We start from the raw sequence: 20,866 nt of genomic DNA on the forward strand, positions 1-20,866 counted from the left end.
AAAGATTCATCAACCATCAAAACTCTTTAAGCTCAAACATTCTTTCAAGACTTCAATTTTAAGAACATTCACACATTTCATCTCCCAAATGAAGTGTACACACCCAATAGAGAGATCCAATGGATCAAATGTTAGAGATCATACCATATTTGTATAAATTTACATAAACTCAAGTTCAACTCTACGAACTATATTTTTGCTGAAGCCTCATGTGAACAAAAGTAATATAGCTCGATAGTACGATGGTGTTCGACAGGCAATGCCTTAGCAAGACAAAGAATATTTTTGAATTATTTTTTTTTAAAGGTTAAGAGTATTAATGCCACATTTAAATGTCATAGTAGCATTATTGAAATAAGGTACACAGTTCAAAAGTATTTTCTAAAATTTAACCTTAATATACTTCCTTACACGTTATAACAATTTTCATAGTTCATGAACGATTTTTACATTAGGAAAAAATTGATGATTTGATTGTATACCCTCATAAGTTTATAAGATTGATTATTTGTTATATTGAAAGTTCGAGCATGTGATTGTAACAACGATAGAGTTTGGAGCTAGTTTAGTTTATTTATTATTATTATTATTTTTTTTTTTTTGCAAAATTTGATTTTATTTATATATTTATTTAGAATGTGTGGGTGAAGAAGGCAACGGAAAAATCCAACCACACGCGGCTTTCCGTCACTTAGCGGAAGCACGTTTTAAACTGAAAAGCATTATTATTATTATTTTTTTTGAAAAAGCACACAAAATCTTAACCGAACTGATTCATCCTCCTCCACGTGTCTCAATCCTACGCCTTCTCCTTCCCGCGAAATTTCCTCTCTCTCTCCACACTCGATCACTCTCCTCTCGACAATTCCCCATTTCCTCAATCTTCAACAAACCGTCACCGCAAAACCCCCCTTCTCTCCGGCCACCACCTCCTCCCTCCTCCATGTCCGAATCACCTCCCTCCGATCATCATCCCTCTCCCTCCTCCGCCAAGCTCCGCAAGATCCCTCCCATTCCCGTTCGCCGCGATTCCATACCCATTGCCGGAGACTCTGATTCCGATCATGAACATCACCTTCCCGAGGATCGCCCTCTTCAACCTGACGATTCCTCTATCATTATGGCCTCCTCTCTTGGGTTGAACCACATTCGGACGCGCTCTGCTCCATTGCCGCTAAGGACCTCTGCTGTTGGCACGCCCTCCAATTTGGGAGATAATTCCAGAAATAATGTCACCGTGGGGAACGATTCCGAAAAAAATGTTTCCTCCACTGAACAAGGTATGTAGATTGTAGAATGTAGAATGTTAACGTATGCATGTTTTGTTTTCTCTTTAGGCTCTGTTTTGGTGCGTGGATATGTAAGTGTGAGGATTGTTATCATTTAGTCCATCAATGGCTATTTGTTTTGTAAAATTTATTCGGGTTTCGTTAGGGAAAAAAGTTCTGTGGAGTCAATCAAAATCGTTCAGATATCCGACAGCTCTGAATCCTGATTTTGAGGTAATGATCTACATTTGGTTTTGTTTTCGTCTTATTGTATCTGTATCTGATTTTGTGTGTCGTAAAATGTGTACGAATGATGAGGTAGATTAGGTACGGAATGTAGTTCATCGATGGGTTTATTGTTTAGGGTAATCATGTAGCGTTTGGAAAGGAAATTCAGTCTCCACGGTTCCGTGCCATACTGCGTGTTACTAGTGGAAGAAAGAAGAGAACCCCGGATATCAAAAGCTTCTCTCACGAGCTCAATTCCAAGGGAGTTCGCCCTTTTCCACTTTGGAAACCTAAGGCATTTGGACATTTGGAAGTATGCGCTTCCTTCTACATCTCCTTTGTGCTAATGGCTGCTCTCTCTCTCTCTCTCTCTCTCTCTCTCTCCCTCTCCATCCAGCTATGTTGAATGAACCTACCTCTTGCTTGCTTTACTTTTCAGGAGATCATGGTGGCTATCAGAGCAAAATTTGACAGATTGAAGGATGATGTTAATTACGAACTGGGCATTTTTGCTGGAGATCTCGTAGATATACTTGAAAAGACAGACCAGTCTCAGCCTGAACTAAAAGAGGGTTTGGAGGACGTATTGGTGGTTGCTCGGAAATGTGCCACAATGTCACCTACAGAATTCTGGACGAAAGGTGAAGGGATTGTCCAAAATCTAGATGATCGGCGGCAGGAGCTGTCATTAGGGATTCTTAAGCAAGCCCATACCCGCCTTCTCTTCATCTTGACACGATGTACTCGGCTTATTCAGTTCAGAAAGGAGAGTGGATATGAAGATGATCACATTTTGGGTCTTCATCAACTTAGTGATCTAGGAATTTATCCAGAGAAACTTAGGCAGCTCGAACAACTTGACTTTGGTGATCCATTGACTGTGAAAGAAGAGAGTGAGCAGCAGCTAAAGTTGGTTGGTAAGGATCAAGTCAGTTGCATGGTGAAGCAAGATTTAGGTCAAAGTTTTAGTAATAGTGCTGGAACTGTTGAGCTGGACTCTGCCTTAAGTGTTGCTTCATCTACAAGCATGTACAGGATGGCATCCTGGAAAAAGCTACCATCAGCAGCTGCGAAGAACCGGAAAGACTCTGACTCTACTGGAACACCTTCTAAGGATAAACTTGAACTATTGCATGTACATGAAGCTAAGACGGGGAGCAACAACCAATTAAATACCCCATCTAGTCATATTGAGCATTCAGAAGTACCTCCTAAAGAACAAAAGGTATCTTGGGGAATATGGGGTTATCATCAAAATGCCACTTTTGAGAATTTGATGATTTGTCGAATTTGTGAGGTTGAAATTCCAACCATTCATGTTGAGGAGCATTCTCGAATATGTACAATTGCCGATAGGTGTGATTTGAAAGGTTTAACCGTGAATGAGCGCCTTGTACGGGTTGCTACAGCTCTTGAAAAGATACTAGAGTCTTGGACGCCTAAAAGTACACCAAGAAGTAGTGATACTTCCTGTGGAAATTTTGATACTGTCAAGGTTTCTACATCAAGTATGCAAGAAGAGGTTTTTGAGCTGTCATCTAGAGGAATCAATTTGTCATGTCGAAACTCTGAAGATCTGCTTGATTCCCTCCCTGTTACTGGCAACTCCTCCTTCATGGAAAGTCAGGATGTTTTTCCTGATTCATCATACAATCGACCATTTATTTTCACACCAGATCACAGTACAAAATCAACGTCAGCTGGGACTCTAACACCAAGATCACCTCTTTTAACACCCAGATCCAGCCAGGTTGAATTGTTGTTGCATGGACGAAAAACAATATCTGAACTTGAAAATTATCAGCAGGTAGTGTTTTCCCTATATCATACTAATATCCAATTTTTCCTTCAATTTTATTGAGCTTTCAAGGTATTACTATGGAGGATTTTTGTCACTTTTTTAATTGGATGCACAAACTTCATAAATGCATGGTATAACTCTAACCTCTATACTAAGATTGTGCTATAAATTATGTTCGGTGAATTTTCTTATAAGTTTGGTATATGTAATGAATGACTCCCCTTGTCATTATCATTCCACCTTACCAATATGGAATTTCACATAAAAAATCCAGAACTACTTTTAGTCTTTCTTAGTTTGTAAAAAGAACTTTCCAAGAACTCTTTCATGTTAAATGTCTCAAATAATATGTATGTGGAATAACAGATTTACAAATTATTGGATATTGTTCGTTCCATTGCAAACGTTAACAACTCTGGATACGGTGCATTGGAGTCCATGCTTGATCGATTAGAGGACCTTAAATATGCAATCCAGGATAGGAAGGTGGATGCCCTTGTTGTGGAGACTTTTGGAAGGCGCATAGAGAAGCTCTTGCAGTGAGTTGACTTACTTGTTTCAAAATTCAACTGCTGTACAATACATTATTTCATGTAAAAATACAAATTGTCAGTAGGTTACCATTTTTACTTTATTCTTGCATTAATATGACCTACTCTGCATCTTTTTTCTTTGACCTTTAGTGATTGATATTACTCACAATAGTCACATCTATTTCTATGGTTACATCCTGATATTTCTGCATTTACAGGGAGAAATATGTGCATCTTTGTGGGCAAATTGAAGATGATAAAGTAGACTCTTCACATGGCATGGTTGATGAAGAGAGTTCGGTGGAAGATGATACTGTTCGTAGTTTGCGTGCAAGTCCTGTTAATACATGCTCAAAAGATCGAACATCTATTGAAGATTTTGAAATAATTAAACCAATTAGTAGAGGGGCATATGGCCGAGTTTTTCTTGCCAGAAAAAGAGCAACTGGAGACTTGTTTGCAATAAAGGTCAGTATTTTAACAACTGTTAGATGGATGATAAATGAAGAAAGGAATATGCACAACTTCCTCCAGAAGTTCTGTAACAAATATCACACCAACATGACTAACGTGGTGATTTACATGCTGATGTGCTATACTGGTTTCCATACTATGCCAGACTAGGCTTATTATGGGTAAAGTTTGAGTCATTTGTTTAGCCGTGCTTATGAAAATTGTTTTTCATAGCCATTGAAAGTGCTTTTCTGATGTTTTTTTTTTTAAACTGCTCCTAATTTTTTTTTTTACTTTACTTATCGTGACTTCAGTTGCATTTTATATGCAACAAGTTAAAAACACAGTACATTCACATCATTTTATATCTTAAAAAATAGTTAACTTAAACTTAAATAGTTGTGATGATTTTGTTTCAAGTATTTTACATTTTCTTACCTACTTATGATTGTTTTAGTCAGCATCTTGTTAAATGATTTATTTGAGTCTGCAAACTGCATTTTTTAAAAAAATGTTTTTATGTACCAAAAAAAAAAAAAAAAGAAAAAGAACTTTAATTCTTAAGAGCAGCTTCATACTAGTCAGTAATGAAACTATCTGTGCTGTCACCCTTTTTTGGCTTTTAAGACATTGATATTGATGTTTGATCATACATCTGACCTGATAGCATTTTTTTTCCTTGTGTTTATTTTGTCTCTTTGCACATGTTGAAATACATATTGAACCAGGTAAATATACAGTTAAAGTCCATGGGAAAAATATTTGTAGTATCAAAGTTAAAATTATCAAATTCATTAAATGGGGGGGGGGGGGGGGGGTGGGTGCGGCTTATTCTTTGCTGTACTTTAGAGTAAATAATCTGTCTGTGTATACTTCAGGTTTTAAAGAAGGCTGATATGATTCGCAAGAATGCAGTTGAAAGTATTTTGGCTGAGCGTAACATCCTTATCTCAGTTCGCAACCCTTTTGTGGTTAGTTGATTTTCAACAATTTATTTCCTTCCTAAAAAGAATTGTGTGTGAATGTTCATTTCTCATTTTTGTGAATGTGATTATGAACAGGTCCGCTTTTTCTACTCTTTCACATGTAGGGAAAATCTGTATCTGGTCATGGAATACTTAAATGGTGGTGATATTTATTCCTTACTGAGAAACCTAGGGTGCTTAGATGAAGATATGGCTCGTATTTATATCGCTGAAATTGTAAGAAAATGCTATTACTTTTTCTTTTCCCTTTCCTTTTCCTATACTAGAAATCTATCAAATCTTGCTTTAGAGAAACTGCTTTACCTTTTCCTATACTAGAAAATGCTATTACTTTTTCTTTTTTTAAATAAATAAATAAATTTACTACTACTACTATTATTATTATGATTATCATCATTATCGGAAAACCAACTAGTTAATGCATGGCTTTATACTTTTCAGGTTCTTGCTTTGGAGTATTTACACTCCTTAAATGTGATTCACAGAGACCTAAAGCCAGATAACTTATTGATTGGTCAAGATGGTCACATAAAGGTATGAAGGCTTCAGTTTTAATTTCTCTTTCAATATTTTCTAATTTTAGTCCTGTAGATATTATTATTTTTCTTATGGAAATATTCTGTATAAATTCATTATGTCCCTGCTGTTAGCTTTTATGGGAAGAGTGTCAAGAGCTAGCAGCATTTAACTTCTTATATTATGAAGTTGAATCTTAAGCAAGTAATTCTGTTTATGTTATAGACTTAAAATTATCCTCTTCAAAAATTTGGAATACGAGGCTGTTCAAATGTTCAAATTTTAGGAGGCATTCTTTTTCATGGGAAGGAAAAGCTTTCTCACTTATTCTATTGAGAATTTATTTCAGGATTTTAGGCGGGTGTGTAATGGGAAAAACCTCCCAAGAGCTCTCTCAATACAGCCATTTTAAAGACAGAGGGTACAAAGGTCACTTTCCTTGGTCTTTGTGAAGGAACCTTTGAAGGTCCTGACCGGAAACATGGATATTTCAATTTTTATTTTTATTTTTTATAAAATGAAAAATTACAGTACAAAAATTATACAAAAACTAAATTTACAACATGCCAACATAGAAAAGAAAATAGGAATTAGGGCTTAGAAACCCTTACCTTTGAAAATCTGATCTTCTTCACAAATTTCCTTCTCCAAATAAGTCACGAACAATCACGATCTCTGATGGCACGTACTGACACGAACTCGAAACCCTCGACTATGGACACCACCACAAGAAACCTTCTGTGTGCTCTTGGAATGAGAATCGCAGGAGTTGTGTGGGCTCTGTGAATTTTGGAAGAGAGGGAAAGTAATTTTTGAGAGGGAAAGAGTGGGAGATTTTTTGGGAAATTATAGAGAATCCTTCTAGGTCAATATCCGCGTCCTTTCTTTTGTAAAAAAGAAAACCACAGAAAAAATCTCATGTAACCTCCCACTAGTTATGTGAGGTGAGAGAGATCAGGAGAGAGAAGTTATTTCCCTCCCTAAAATTCAAAATTAATATAATTAATAAATTAATTTTAATTTAAAATCAAAACATTAATATACATATTTATAATAACTTATCATATATATATATATATATATATATAGATTATTTGTAACACTTTACAACACTTGTAACACCTACAAAGCGGGCCATATCCATAGTGTCACCAGAATAAGATACCAAACTTTATCCATCAACTACAGACCATTTAAGTTATCATTTAAACAAGATCCACCTGTATGTCTCTACATACTTGTTTAAATTACATGAAATAACCTCGAATCTTAATTTATTGGATTGAGTATATGCTTATAAAATAATACTTATTTTACTAATAACAATATGTTTATATAGAGTTTACAAACTACGAGATTACAAGGAGATATTGTAAAAAAAAAACAATTATATGTTATATATGATATAACATATAACTTATGGTTTAATATTGTATCATATATAATATAACCTATAGTTTTAGTTCTTTCATCAATGGTATTTAATATAAATCCCATTTATATTAAATACAATTACATCAATCCAATTCACATAATTAATATTTGAATTATATTCAAATACTTATTTTCTCTCAACTAAATTTTATATTATAATGTATTAAATACATTATAGTAATTATATAATATATACAAATTAAATTAATTATATCACATATAATTAATTCACTCACTTAATTTGAACAATTCAAATTAATCAAAAATTGATTTTCATTAAATTCCGGTTGAACTATAGAGGGGACCTCATGGACCTGTAGATTGAAGCTCCAATGGTACTTGAATAACTAATTAATTATTTAACATCCATTAACTATCGGTTATTCCACTAAAGACCGATAGTTGTGCTCTTCGCACTACAGATATATTTCTATGTTCATTGGATATAATTAGTCAATAGTGTGATGACCTTTTAGAAATTGCTCGTAAGTATAGTTAGACCAAAATTACTGTTTTGCTTCTATAGTTACATCTAATTCCTTAAGTACCACTGATCCCTTTAATAAACAATAAGTCATAATCCAACTATGGCTAAAACCCTCTCGGGTTAGGATAGGGTGTGATGCCATATTGTTCAAGTTCCAAAATCAGTCCTTAAGGGAGCAATTTTTTTACTTACCCGACGTCGGAGAAGAAGTGAATTTTGTCTTGGGTAGCTGTGTTCCTAGTTCCTTAATCAGACGAATCCTCAAAAGGGTAGGTTTATTGAGTCGGTGATCTGGTTACTCTCAACCATAAAAATCAAAGACCACCTTCATATGTAGGAGTTCACAAATCACTCAGGATTCATGTCATTTCATTTATGGTCATCATGGTGAAATGTAAATCTCTATTATGAACTACGTTATATAATGAGACTAGTCATTTCATGGTCTGATCTTATACAAACTCCTTTGTGTAGAATACCCGGCTCACATGTCTCTACCTATATGTCTCTATATATATGTTTAAGCTACAAATGATAACCTTAGATGTTAGTTTATTAGTTTGTGGGTTTAATGCTACTAAATGTCAAATAAAACATCTCATATTTTATTAAATAAATAAAATGTTTGTATAATACAATTACAAACTACAGGACATTTAGGACATCAACCTCAACAATCTCTTACTTAACCTGAAGCTAGTGGGGTGTATAATATACAAGTCATACTAATATACAAGTACAAAAAGTAATGAACTAGTATGCAATACAAAATCTCCCACTTGCCCTAGATTAAATATGGCTTGTCCTATGGATCCATACCTTGCAGATGACCCTCAAACACCTTAGCTGTGAGGGCCTTTGTAAATGGATCAACAACATTGTGCTCCGAAGCTATCTGTGTGTCGATCACATCCCCTCGATGCACAATCTCTTGGATGAGATAATATTTCCGCTTTATATACTTCCCACGTTTGTAACGATCACGTCCCTTCGATGCACAATCTCAGAAGCTATCTTTAAACTTCTGTTGCATTAAATAAACATACTCATATCTTGAATAATCATCAGTAAAAGTGATGTAGTACTTAAATTCTCCTCTTGTCTTAACATTCATTGGACCATAAAGGTCTGAATGTATTAGTTCCAAGGATTCTTTGGCCCTGTGACCTTTTCCAATAAAAGATCTTCTAGTCATTTTGCCTTCAAAATAGTCTCACACACAGGTAAATAACTTTCTTCTAACTCGCTTAGAAGTCAATTCTTAACCAATTTCTCAATTCTATTGAGATTGATGTGTCCTAACCTTAGTGCCAAAGACAGACATTTTCTTTAGGAGAAATTTTAAGTATTTTATTTTGAGTTACCACAGTTTTAAACATTTCAGTGTTCAAGAGGGCTTTAATTACTAATGGTCTTAGCATATAAAGATTATCTTCGAGACTAGTGAATCGAATCGTTCGAATCGAGCTGCCTAGTACCCGAATCGAACCAAAATGCTTGAACCAACCGAACCGGATGCGAACCAATCGAGTCATGAACCGAATCGGACGAGATCCAATTTTTTCTTTCCGTCTTGGAGTGTTGCAACGCTATGCCTAGCATTTCAATGCTACAGCAAGAACAAAGCATTCTTCCTCATCGTAGCGTTGCAACGCTGCGGTACAATTAACACTGTACAACTGCGATCTTCATCGGAAATTCACCGAATTGAGTCTTGTTTTCTTTAGAACTTCACCGGGAACATCATGAGCGACTCAACACAGACAAATACAGACTCGATCACAATTTATATGCCCAAAATACGGGCCCTTACAAACCAATTTTGTAAATTAAAGCTGTAAATCTAAATGACCAATCTCGAAACATCCAATAATTATAAACCATTTACATTCTATACACATTCATCATATGAGCACAGAATGAAAAACCCACCATTACTGTAATTCAATTCTGGAAATTAAAAAAAAAAAAAAATCGGGACCAAAATCACACTCTAATACCAATTGAAGGAACCTGTGAAGACCTTGAGCGGAAACATTGTCCCAATTTTTTTTTTTTTTTTTTTTTAAAGAATGCAAAATTATAGAACGAAAATTATACAAAAACTAAATTTACATCATGCCAACATAGAAAAGGAAATTGGAATTAGGGCTTAGAAACCCTTACCTTTGAAGATCTGATCTTCTTCACGAATTTTCTTCTCCAAATCAGTCACGAATAATCACGATATCTGATGGCCACGTACTGGCACGAACTCGAAACCCTCGAACTATGGACACCACCACAAGTAGAGATGTTCCCAAAAAATCTACGGATCAGGCCGTGGGGACCCGCCCTGAACGAGGCGGAATCCCCGAATGCACGGGAATGGGGAGCGAGTGGAGAATTTTTTTCCCCCATTACAATTCGGAGCTAGGGACGGGGAATATATTCCCCGTCTCCGATCTCGACCTCGACCCGCCCCATTTTCCTGTCCCGTCCCGGCTTTGTATAAATTATAAATTTTATATATATATATATATTATATATATATATAATATATATAATATTCATATAATATTGTAGACTTTATTAAGATAATTATAGATATTTTAATTATTAAGTTCAAGATTTTTATTATTTTAATTCTTTAGATGTTATAATATAGTTAGGATGCTCTAAATGTTAATTTGAATTTTTACAATTATGAGAATTTAGCATTTTAATTATATTTTTTAAATTGTATGTGCATTATTTTTTAATTAGTAAAAATTGATAATATTTCATTTAAATGAAAATTCCATTGAAATGTTTAAAGAATATTATAAAAAAAAATATATTTAATTGAAATTAAAAAAAAATGTTAGAGAAAAAATAAAGGCGAGAAATTTTTCCCCGCGGGGAACTCGATCCCTTTAGAATCCCCATGGAGAATCCCCCCACTATTCCCCAGGGAAATTCGCGGACGGGAATGGACTTAGTGATGATGGGCACGGTGGACGAGGAAGGCTTCCCCATCCCCGCCTCGTCCCGTGGACATCTCTAACCACAAGAAATCTTCTATATTTTATTATTTTTGAGAGGGAAAGAGTCTAGGAGATTTTTTTGGGAAATTACAGGGAATCCTTCTGGGTCAATCTATGTGTCCTTTATCCAGTAAAAAAGAAAACCACCAGAAAAATCTCATGTAACCTCCCACTAGTTACATGAGTTGAGAGAGATCAGGGAAAGGAAGTTATTTCACTCCCTAAAATTTAAAATTTAAAGTTAATATAATTAATAAATTAATTTTAATTTAAAACCAAAACCATTATATACATATATATAATAACTAACTTATTATATATATATATATATATAACATATAACATATGGTTTAATATTGTATCATATACAATATAACCTATAGTTTTAATTCTCTCATCAATGGTATTTAATATGAATCTCATTTATATTAAATTCAATTATATGAATCCAATTCACATGATTAATGTTTGAATCATATTCAAATATTTATTTCCTCTCAACTAAATTTTATATTATAATGTATCAAATACATTATAATAATTATATCATATATAATTAAATTATATAATTAATACCCTCACTTAATTTGATCAATTCAAATTAATCAAAATTTGATTCTCATTAAATCCCGGTTGAGCTACAGAGACGACCTCATGGACCTATAGATTGAAGCTCTAGTGATACTTGAATAATTAATTAAACTTCTTTAATTAAAATTTTCAATATCCATTTACTGTCGGACACTCTACTAAAGGCCGACAACTGCACTCTTCGCACTATAGATATATTACTGTGTCCACTGGATATAACTAGTCAACAAAGCGATGACCTTTCACAAATTGCTCGTAAGTACAACTAGGCCAAAATTACCGTTTTGCCCCTGTAGTTACATCTAACTCCTTAAATACCACCGATATCTTTAATGAACAATAAGTCAGTCCAACTATGATCAAACCCCTCTTGGGCTAGGAGAGAGTGTAACGCCACATTGTTCAAACCCCGAAATCAGTTCTTAAGGGAACAATTTATCTACTTACCCGAAGTCAGGGAAGGAGTGAATTCCGTCTTGTGTAGCTGGGTTTCTAGGACGAATCCCAAAATTGTAAGCTTATTGAGTCGGCGATCTGACCACTCTCACCCATTCAAATCAAAGGACCACCTTCATAGACAGAAAGTCACAATTCACTCAGGATTCAGGTCATGTCACATATGGTCATTCTGGTGAAATGTAAGTCTCTATTATGAACAGCGTTATATAATGAGACTAATCATTTTGTGGTCTGGTCTTATACAAACTCGTTTGTATAGAATACCTTTGCTCACATGTCTCCACATGAATGATCAGGATCAGATCATTTATAGTACTTTACAACAATTGTAATACCTACGAAGCGGGTTGTATTCGTAGTGTCACCAAGATAAGGTATCCAACCATCTACTACAAACCATTTAGGTTATCACTTAAACATGATCTCCCTATATGTTTAAGTTACAGATGATAACCTTGGATGTTAGTTTATTGGTTTGTGGGTTTAATGCTACTAAATGTCAAATAAAACATCTCATATTTTATTAAATAAATAAACGTTTGTATAATAAAATTATAAACTATAGGACTCTAAGAGATTTAGGCCATCAACCCCAACACTTTGGTCCTTAAGATATCAGTATATACCTCAGAAGATTCTACTAGAACTGTGCTTTCAGAGGTGCATTTTGTTGAAATCTAGCTTGTAGCTGCTGCAAAAACTTATTTATATATCCTTCAGATAAGCTGCCAGGAATCTTTTAAGAATAAGGTAAAGGTTGTTTATATGAATGTGGGGTTAAAGCCATCATACGAGTGCTGTGGGATGAGAGGAATAGTAGGATTTGTTTAGAGAATATATGGGAGTCTATATTTATTTTTGGCTTCCGCCGTATTTATCCCTTTTCTATTTAAGCTGATTAGAGTTACTTTTTATGTAAGCTACTACAGGTTTTGGGTGCATTGATGTATCGTTTCTCCCTATTTCTTTTCTAATTCTAATCCCCCAAGTAATATAGTTCTAGCACTAAAGCAGAAGAAGTTGGTATGAAGATGCCAAATATCGCCTGTGTAGATAAAAAAAAATTTAAATATTAAACAAAAGGTCTAATTTCGTACTTCTTTAAAATACTTTCCTTGCTTTTCTTGTTTGTTTGGTTCCTCGGATTATAATGTTGGGTTTGTATTTGTATTGTAAGGATCATTAATACAATGTAAAACTTTTTGGTATAGTTATTATTGGACTTGTAGATTATGAAGGAATGAGAAAGATCAGGAATCTCTTATTACTGTACGGTTAGTGCATTAAGAACATCACTGCTACAACGATCATCTTAAGGAATATGTGGAAGTGGAATGTTTGAATACTTATTTTGTTTGGTAGTCAAGGAAGAAACTGTTGATTCTTTAATAGGTTTTTATGTCGCATATTGAGTGAATTCTCTTTCCAAGGATGCTATTTCTAATGCCCCGCCTCCCTCCTCCACGTACACACATTTTTATAGTGTGTGTGTGTTTTTTTGTTTTTTGTTAATTTTTATTTTTTTTAATCTCGCTTCAAACTTCTTGAGAAACGTTGCAACTGTTTTTGCTTGTTACCTCTTAGAAACCTCTTCTCCTTTTTGTTACAGTTGACAGATTTTGGGCTCTCCAAGATTGGTCTTATCAATAGTACAGATGATTTCTCAGGTCCATCAATCAGTGGAACTGCTTCACTTGGAGACAGTGGACCAACATCTCAATCTTTGTCAAAAAGAGAACAGAGACAAAAGCACTCAGTAGTTGGTACTCCAGATTATTTGGCTCCTGAGATACTTCTGGGCATGGGACATGGTCTGTAACCAATAGGCGTAGTATCCTTCTTACAAGAACTATTGTGAATTATTCTCAATGAAGCCTTATTACGTAATTATTTTTGTCTTGTTTCCTGCAGGTGTAACTGCGGATTGGTGGTCTGTTGGAGTGATTCTTTTTGAGATGCTTGTAGGAATACCGCCGTTCAATGCAGAAAATCCACAGGTTGAATTTGCTACTAGTATTCTTAACTATGTAATGAATGACACATGCAGTGTACAAGGCTGACCATATTTTAGAATGCGTAATTTTTCTTCTAAGTTCAATTTAATTAGGAATGAATGCAGACAACCTAAACAATAGAAATGTTCTTCATTTCAATTGCAATTCTAAAAAAACATTAGTGAACATAACTTTAGTATTTTTATTACATACCTCAAGTTTTTTTTCCTATTTATTTTTATACCGACTCTGTCATTCTAACAGATCTTAAACACTAGCAATTAACATCTTGCCCCTTAATTTCATGTATAAATCTATTCTTATCTTTTTTCTTTTAAAAAAATAAAAAAAAGAATCAATTCTTATCTTGTTTGTGCTGAGAAAGTTCCTCTTGGACTGCAATTATAGCTTATTTCAGGAAGACGTAAGGTCTATTTTATATTATGATTACATGACAGTGCTTTAAAGGAAGAGTCAATTTTTTCCTATCTAATCAATGCTTCTAAGATATGTAGAAATAATGCACAAAATATTAAGTGCACTATTTGATAGCATATCTGGTTGGTGCAATTGGGATTTGAAAGTTTAATACAGGGCATTGTAGCTTTTGTTTCATTGGTATTGCATTGGATAACTGCCCAACATTGTGATTGACCAAGGGAGTTATTGACATTGCAGCAAATTTTTGATAATATCATTAACAGAGACATACCATGGCCCAAAGTGCCTGAGGAGATGAGTTATGAAGCCCAAGATTTGATTGACAAGTAAGATTCATTGAAACCTTTTCTGTTATAACACCATATCAAAAGAAACCTTTTCTGTTATAACACCATATCAAAAGAAACCTTTTCTGTTATAACACTATATCAAAATTTACCTCTTTCAGTTTATTTTCAGTCTCAAATGGTTGTTTGATTTTATCTCTTCTATTTTTATAACAAGAAACAAAAAAGAGAGAGTACAAGAATCCAAAATCTACAAATTGTAGACTAAGAAAGATAATATGAAAAAAAAGAAAAAGAAGAGGGCAAGCTAAAGATGGACATTAAGAATAAGCCCCACAATTACTCCGAATATCATTTTGATAATAGTTATAGAAAAGTTTAGATAAGGAATAATAATGGGAAGCTTTGATCTTGATGAATAAAAAATGATCTAAGAACTTATCTTAAAAAATTCTTTGATTTCTTTCCAACCAAATCTTTGAAAGAGTTGCTTTGGAAGTAATAATCGAATCTTCTTTTTCTGGGAAGAGACGGACACGAAGGAGATGGCGATTAATTGGCTTTTAATCCTCACCAATAACCCAGTTCATATTAAATTGATCGAGAAAAAGGTACTCCAGCAATGATATGAACATGGACAGTGAAAGAAAATATGAATCTGATCTTCTGGATTCGTGTGCATAAAGGACAAACTGAGGGAGATAATCCCGTCGAAGGAAGTTTGATGTCGCACATATTCAGACATAGGATAGTTTACTAGATCAATCCATCTTAGAACCCTCCTAGCAAATGTTGACCATGATATAAAATGCAATTTATTTATTTTATATCAAAACTAATTAAAGTCATATTTGTGAACCCCTTTTGTAATAAATTATTAGTTCTTTCGTTGTTAATATTTTGTGTCGACATATTGTAGTAGATATGAGCCAAGTTGTAGTCAACTCAACTCGTCTATCCTAGTCAACGTTCAACTAGGATTAAGTGGTCTTGAATCCACTGTCCTATTGATCCTCTAATATATATGTTTATATACATATATTTAATTTCTTTATAATATTGTTTTTGTACTATTAGCTAATGAGATAGATGGATGCCAATCAATTGGAACGTATCAGATTTGACCTTGGATAACTTAACACATTTGGACAATCAGTTATGGTAGTGTCAAGCCTGAATTTGGATAGATTGTAGTTGTTAATTAAGATTGAGGTGATTAACATAGAGTATCAACCTCCATTCGAACCAAGTACCACAATCTATCTACCGTTTTCTGCAATTGATGAAAGAAATTGAGTTTATGTCTATCTCAAGAATGATAAGAGTGCATAGATTATGTTTTCTATGAATGCTAATGCATTATGTTTCAGATTGCTGACTGAAAATTCAGTTCAAAGACTGGGAGCTACTGGAGCCAGAGAGGTAATTGTGTAATTTCTGGCAAAAAGCAGTAGTTTTGCTAGGTAATTATGATTTATGAAATGAAATGAAATATTGGAACCGTATTCTTCTGTCAGGTGAAGGAGCATCCTTTCTTTAAAGATATTAACTGGGAAACACTTGCAAGGCAGAAGGTATTCATCATTGTTGCACGAAACAATTGGTTGACGTAGTCATTTAAATTTATGAACCTGAAAGAAAGTTCTAATTTTTTACTACAGGCCATGTTTATACCATCAGCAGAGCCACAGGATACAAGTTATTTCATGAGCCGTTATATATGGAATCCAGAAGACGAGGATTTTAATGGTGGAAGTGACTTTGATGATCATGATTTGACCGATACTTGCAGCAGTAGTTCATTTAGTAACCTACAAGATGAAGACGTAAGCTTGCATATAATAGTTTGCCTGCCGTGAACGTATGCTTTTAATAAACTTAATCATTTCTGTTACCTTTTCTCTGGTATTTATCAATCGGATCCTCAATAAGAATTGCTACAATGTCAATAAAACATATGAGTAATTGTAATAGCATAGTTTAGGCTATCTATCGCCAATTAGATCTCATGATCTAAGAAAAAGAAAATCCCCATCTTTGTTTGGTGGCAACCAATGATCGTGTAATAAAATTGCATGGACGCACAGATGTCATATTTGACTAATGATACTTACCCATATTAAAATCCCTGGATCAACAGTTAAGAATAAAAAAAATGCACATCATTCATGGTTGTATGAATCTCTTAATCATATTCTTCTCCCCCTTTTCACCAGTCCACTTGGATTTAAAGTAAATAGAATTGAGAACTACCCTATCTATATTGAAACAAAAGCGGATGTTCATGGTGGAAAATATTCATCATAGAGGATCTAGTTCAGTATATGTCAACTGGCTGTTGTATGACGTGACTGTAGGTTTCAATTAAGCTTTTTGATATCGTGCACAAAGTACGGACAAATAGCTTTAAATCTACGAGGCATTGCAATGTTTAAATTGGAAGTGGATGCTCGTACTTTTTATTTTCTCTCCCTTTTAAATCTATATAAAGCCTTGGGACTTTGAGATTGTTATATCCTCCATTTTGATTGATTGGCTGTCAATGTGATACAGGGAGACGAATGTGGTAGTTTGGCTGACTTCTGTACATCAGCCCTTTCTGTGAAGTACTCGTTCAGCAATTTCTCTTTCAAGGTAAGGCGTGCTGGGACTAGAAATTCTCTTTTTTCCATGGAAGATATTTGCACGGTATATTTCATTCAAAGTAGTGAACAGAATAATTGTGATTTATAGAAAATCCAATATTCTCACTAATGTTGGAAATGTACTTACTCAAGGTATATAAACTTTTAGAATACTTTGTTAAAAACAATAATAGATGCATCTTTAGAATGCGAAGAAACAAATGAATCCAAATGGTCTCTTAGAAATTCAGCTGTTGTCATAGTTTATTTCCCTTCTAATTGACGTTTATAGAAATTCCACTTTTAAATTACTGTTGATAGAAATCCCTAATGTCTTGAATTCCTGATTTTACTGCGTTTTAAGTCGTTATGTAATAGGTTCATGAATGATATAGTATATTTTTTGTCTTTTAAGGTTTTTCTCACATATAAATCTAAAACTGAGGTTCTTGTTCGTTAGGTTAGTCCCTGTTTAGGCTTCATTTGAACTTTTGTTTTTGTTTTTTTGTTAAGTTGATCTTTCTTTTAATTCCTTTAAAAGTTTATATGCTTCTCTTGTCTTTGACTGTGTATGTGATAGTTAAATACTTGTGATCTCAAGGAAAAAACCTATTACCTTCTGTTATTTCAAGAGGGTATATGCCTTATTTTGTTGTGCAAACATCTTTAGATATTTCTTTGGGTTTTGGTAGTTATTAGTCTTTTAGAAAAAAAAAAAAAAAACACATTTTTGTAAATAGATTAGTAAGCAGAGAAAAATCAGTAAATAGGTATTAGATAAAAATAAGGAAAAAAATCCCGGACACGTCTTTCGTCATCAGTTTATTAAGAGGTTTTGGTTCAAACTACCCTTTAATAAACTTGATGTCTTTTGGATCTTTTTGAAACGAAGGCTTCAATTCTTTGCTTGTTTGGTGATTGGGTTCCCAAAAGTACAGAGCTTAGCTGCAAAATATATAAATGAATTGTACTGTTTCAAATATTTTTCAATCTTCGGAGTTGAAGAGAAATAAGAGAAATTTTAAAGTAAAAGTTGATAAGGTCGATGAATTTGGATAAAGGACAAGTTTTTAACTCATTTCTGGAATTTTATCATGGAGTTTTTAAATTCTTTTACTTGGTTAATAAGGTAGAGTTCTTTTTTTCTTTTGCTTTCTTTTTGTCAATAATTTTCCTTTACTATAGTTTTAGTTTTATAATCTACCACTTCTAAGTTCTTGTTCTTTCATTTATTTTTTATCTCAAGTTTTTACAGTGATTCAATTTCGTAAGTTAGTTTTCTTTTGAAGCAGCAAGAAATTGATGAGTTTTATTTTCAGTTTACCTCTTTATATCTAAAATCAAATGAGAAACTTCTATAAATTTTGATAACTATTTAGAAGCAAAGGTACTAACTTAAACAAGGACCAAAAGTCAAAGGATTACGAGTAGAAAAGAAAGAAGATAGAAATTTGGGTATAAATCTTACTTTCTATCATTATATTGTTATGATCCAGCAACAACTTTCATTGTTTTGCAGAATTTATCTCAACTGGCTTCCATCAATTATGATTTGGTTGTGAAGAGCAGTCAAAACTCACCAGATGTATCAAAACCATCCATTCCTTGAAGCTGATTTAATTACATGCCATCTTTGGCTGCTTCATCAACTGGTAACGATGAAGAAAGCTTGGCATAACTTTTAAACTTGTTTTGTTTTATTGCATAGCTCAGCTGTAGTGAGGCTTTTTAACCCTTATATTATTACTGTCAGGAGCCCACACATTTATGTAGCTATTTTTGTAAGAATGTACATTAAAATTATTATATTTCATTTTCAGAATTCTGTAAATATATGTATATATATATATGTTTTTTAGTTTAAAATTGGGGAGACGTGTATTTTCATGACTCAAGTGCAACTCTGAAGTGTATTTTCATGATGTTAGATGTTACATTTTCTTAATATGCTGTTTGAAGGATTTTATCCAATGGACTGTTGATAATCAATTTCTGGAATTGTGGTTAAGTGTTACACAATGTTTGAATGCAAGTCTATTATCTATACATACTCCAATGATGGTAGGTTCTCCAATTTCTCTTAACGACAGTGATCCGTTAGACAACCCGCCATCGGAATATCACAACCTTGTGGGTGCGTTATAATATTGCACCTCGACGAGGTTGGATATCGACAGAAATGAACTCTTCATTCCAGTACCGAAGCCTGTAGTTTATAAACGATTTAGAAACCATGTTGAGATTGACTTTGAATTTATTTAGAATTAAACTAAAAATAGAGGTTAAGCAAATAAAATAAAAACCCTATGATATAAATCTTTCTCAATATATGTTATAAAGGCTGTCATTCATTTATTGATTTTCCATCTATTATGCAACTGAAGTATGTACAATAATTAAAACAGAAAATCATGTTTTTTCTACGGAAGTTGCAACTGGTAAGATCAATGTTTAAGATGAGCAACTGATACACTAATGGGTAAACTTAATAAAAATATATAAAATAAAGTAACTACAATATATATATAAGAATGATGAAAGCTAAACGTATAAAAAGTAATTGAAACATGAAAATAGTTTTCAGTATACCTTAGAAAAGTAATCTCCAAATGGTTGACAACAATTAGACTCGAAAGATGAAAAAAAATATGTGTATAATTCGAAGGAAGTTTCTTTTAGATTCAAAACACTATGGTGTTGGGTACACAAAATTTAAAAGTGGTGAAGAACAATTTTAGAGAAGTTTAGATTTGGTAACCATCTTGTTTTTTATTTTTGTTTTAGAAAATTAAGTCTATGGACACTATTTCTATCTCCAAATTTCTTCATTTATTATTTACTTTTCGCCAATAGTTTAACAAATCAAGTAAAATTTTGGAAAAGAAATAGTTTTCAAAAAGTTGTTTTTGTTTTTTAAATTTGGCTAAGAATTCAACCATTGTATTTAAGAAAAAACAAATCATTATAAGAAACGTGGATGGAATAGGTGTAATTTTAAAAAACAAAAACAAAAAATCAAATAATTATCAAATGGATCTTAATTTTCAAATAATAATGATAAGGAATTATAGGGCTGGTTGACTACGCAAAAATTAAGGTTAAACCTAAAATAAAAATTTAAGGGAAAGACTCAATCTAAAAAGTAGACATTTAAGGATATTTTCTCTAATTTAGCCTTAAAAATAAAAGTTATAATCTTAGTCTGGTCCTAAACTAACCTTTATTTTATTTTAGTCCCAAACATTTAAAATATCAATTTTATTCTCTAAACTGTTTATCTTATTCCCTTAGCTTAAGGGAAACTATTTTGATAATTACTTTTATTTTAATTTTAACAAATTAATGATGTAACTTGGACCTTTAATATTAATATTGTTGTTTTCAAAAATTTATTAGAGAAATATTGTTGTTTTGAAACTTATTAGAGAAATATTGTTGTTTTGGGAGTTCGAGGCTAGAAGTCGAAGGTTGAGGATTCGATTAATGTAGAGGTCGAACGTTGAGAACTCGACAAACAAAGAAAAACTTGGAAACAATATGTATATTAGGGTTGTTGAGGGTTGAAGTTTCGACATACATAAGTCGAAACTTCAACCCTCGACAAGGAAAAGGAAATCTCGCTAATTTTGTGATGAGGATCTCGCTCTAGAAGGGAATCTCGCTAATTTTGTATATTAGGTTGTCGAAGGTTGAAGTTTTGACATATATAAGTCGAAACTTCAACCCTCGACAAGGAAGTTAAGTGGGTGAAGCTAACTT

At 33.3% G+C, this 20,866-nt stretch overlaps 1 protein-coding gene across 1 annotated transcript; it reads left to right on the plus strand.

Annotated features, from left to right (window-relative positions):
• The first annotated feature begins 893 nt into the window (after positions 1–893).
• On the plus strand, positions 894–19,014 carry LOC120068009 (probable serine/threonine protein kinase IRE). The gene is made up of 17 exons (XM_039019668.1): positions 894–1,280; positions 1,435–1,502; positions 1,633–1,809; positions 1,936–3,303; positions 3,664–3,836; positions 4,049–4,298; positions 5,162–5,254; positions 5,345–5,485; positions 5,711–5,803; positions 13,371–13,572; positions 13,673–13,758; positions 14,434–14,522; positions 15,854–15,905; positions 16,001–16,057; positions 16,145–16,309; positions 17,037–17,117; positions 18,627–19,014. The coding sequence occupies exons 1-17, from the start codon at positions 944–946 to the stop codon at positions 18,714–18,716; spliced, it is 3,522 nt and encodes a 1,173-aa protein (XP_038875596.1). The 5' UTR covers positions 894–943; the 3' UTR covers positions 18,717–19,014.
• Positions 19,015–20,866: the final 1,852 nt, after the last annotated feature.

The sequence above is a fragment of the Benincasa hispida genome, chromosome 12 (assembly GCF_009727055.1).
Source record: "Benincasa hispida cultivar B227 chromosome 12, ASM972705v1, whole genome shotgun sequence".
Lineage (NCBI taxonomy): Eukaryota > Viridiplantae > Streptophyta > Magnoliopsida > Cucurbitales > Cucurbitaceae > Benincasa > Benincasa hispida.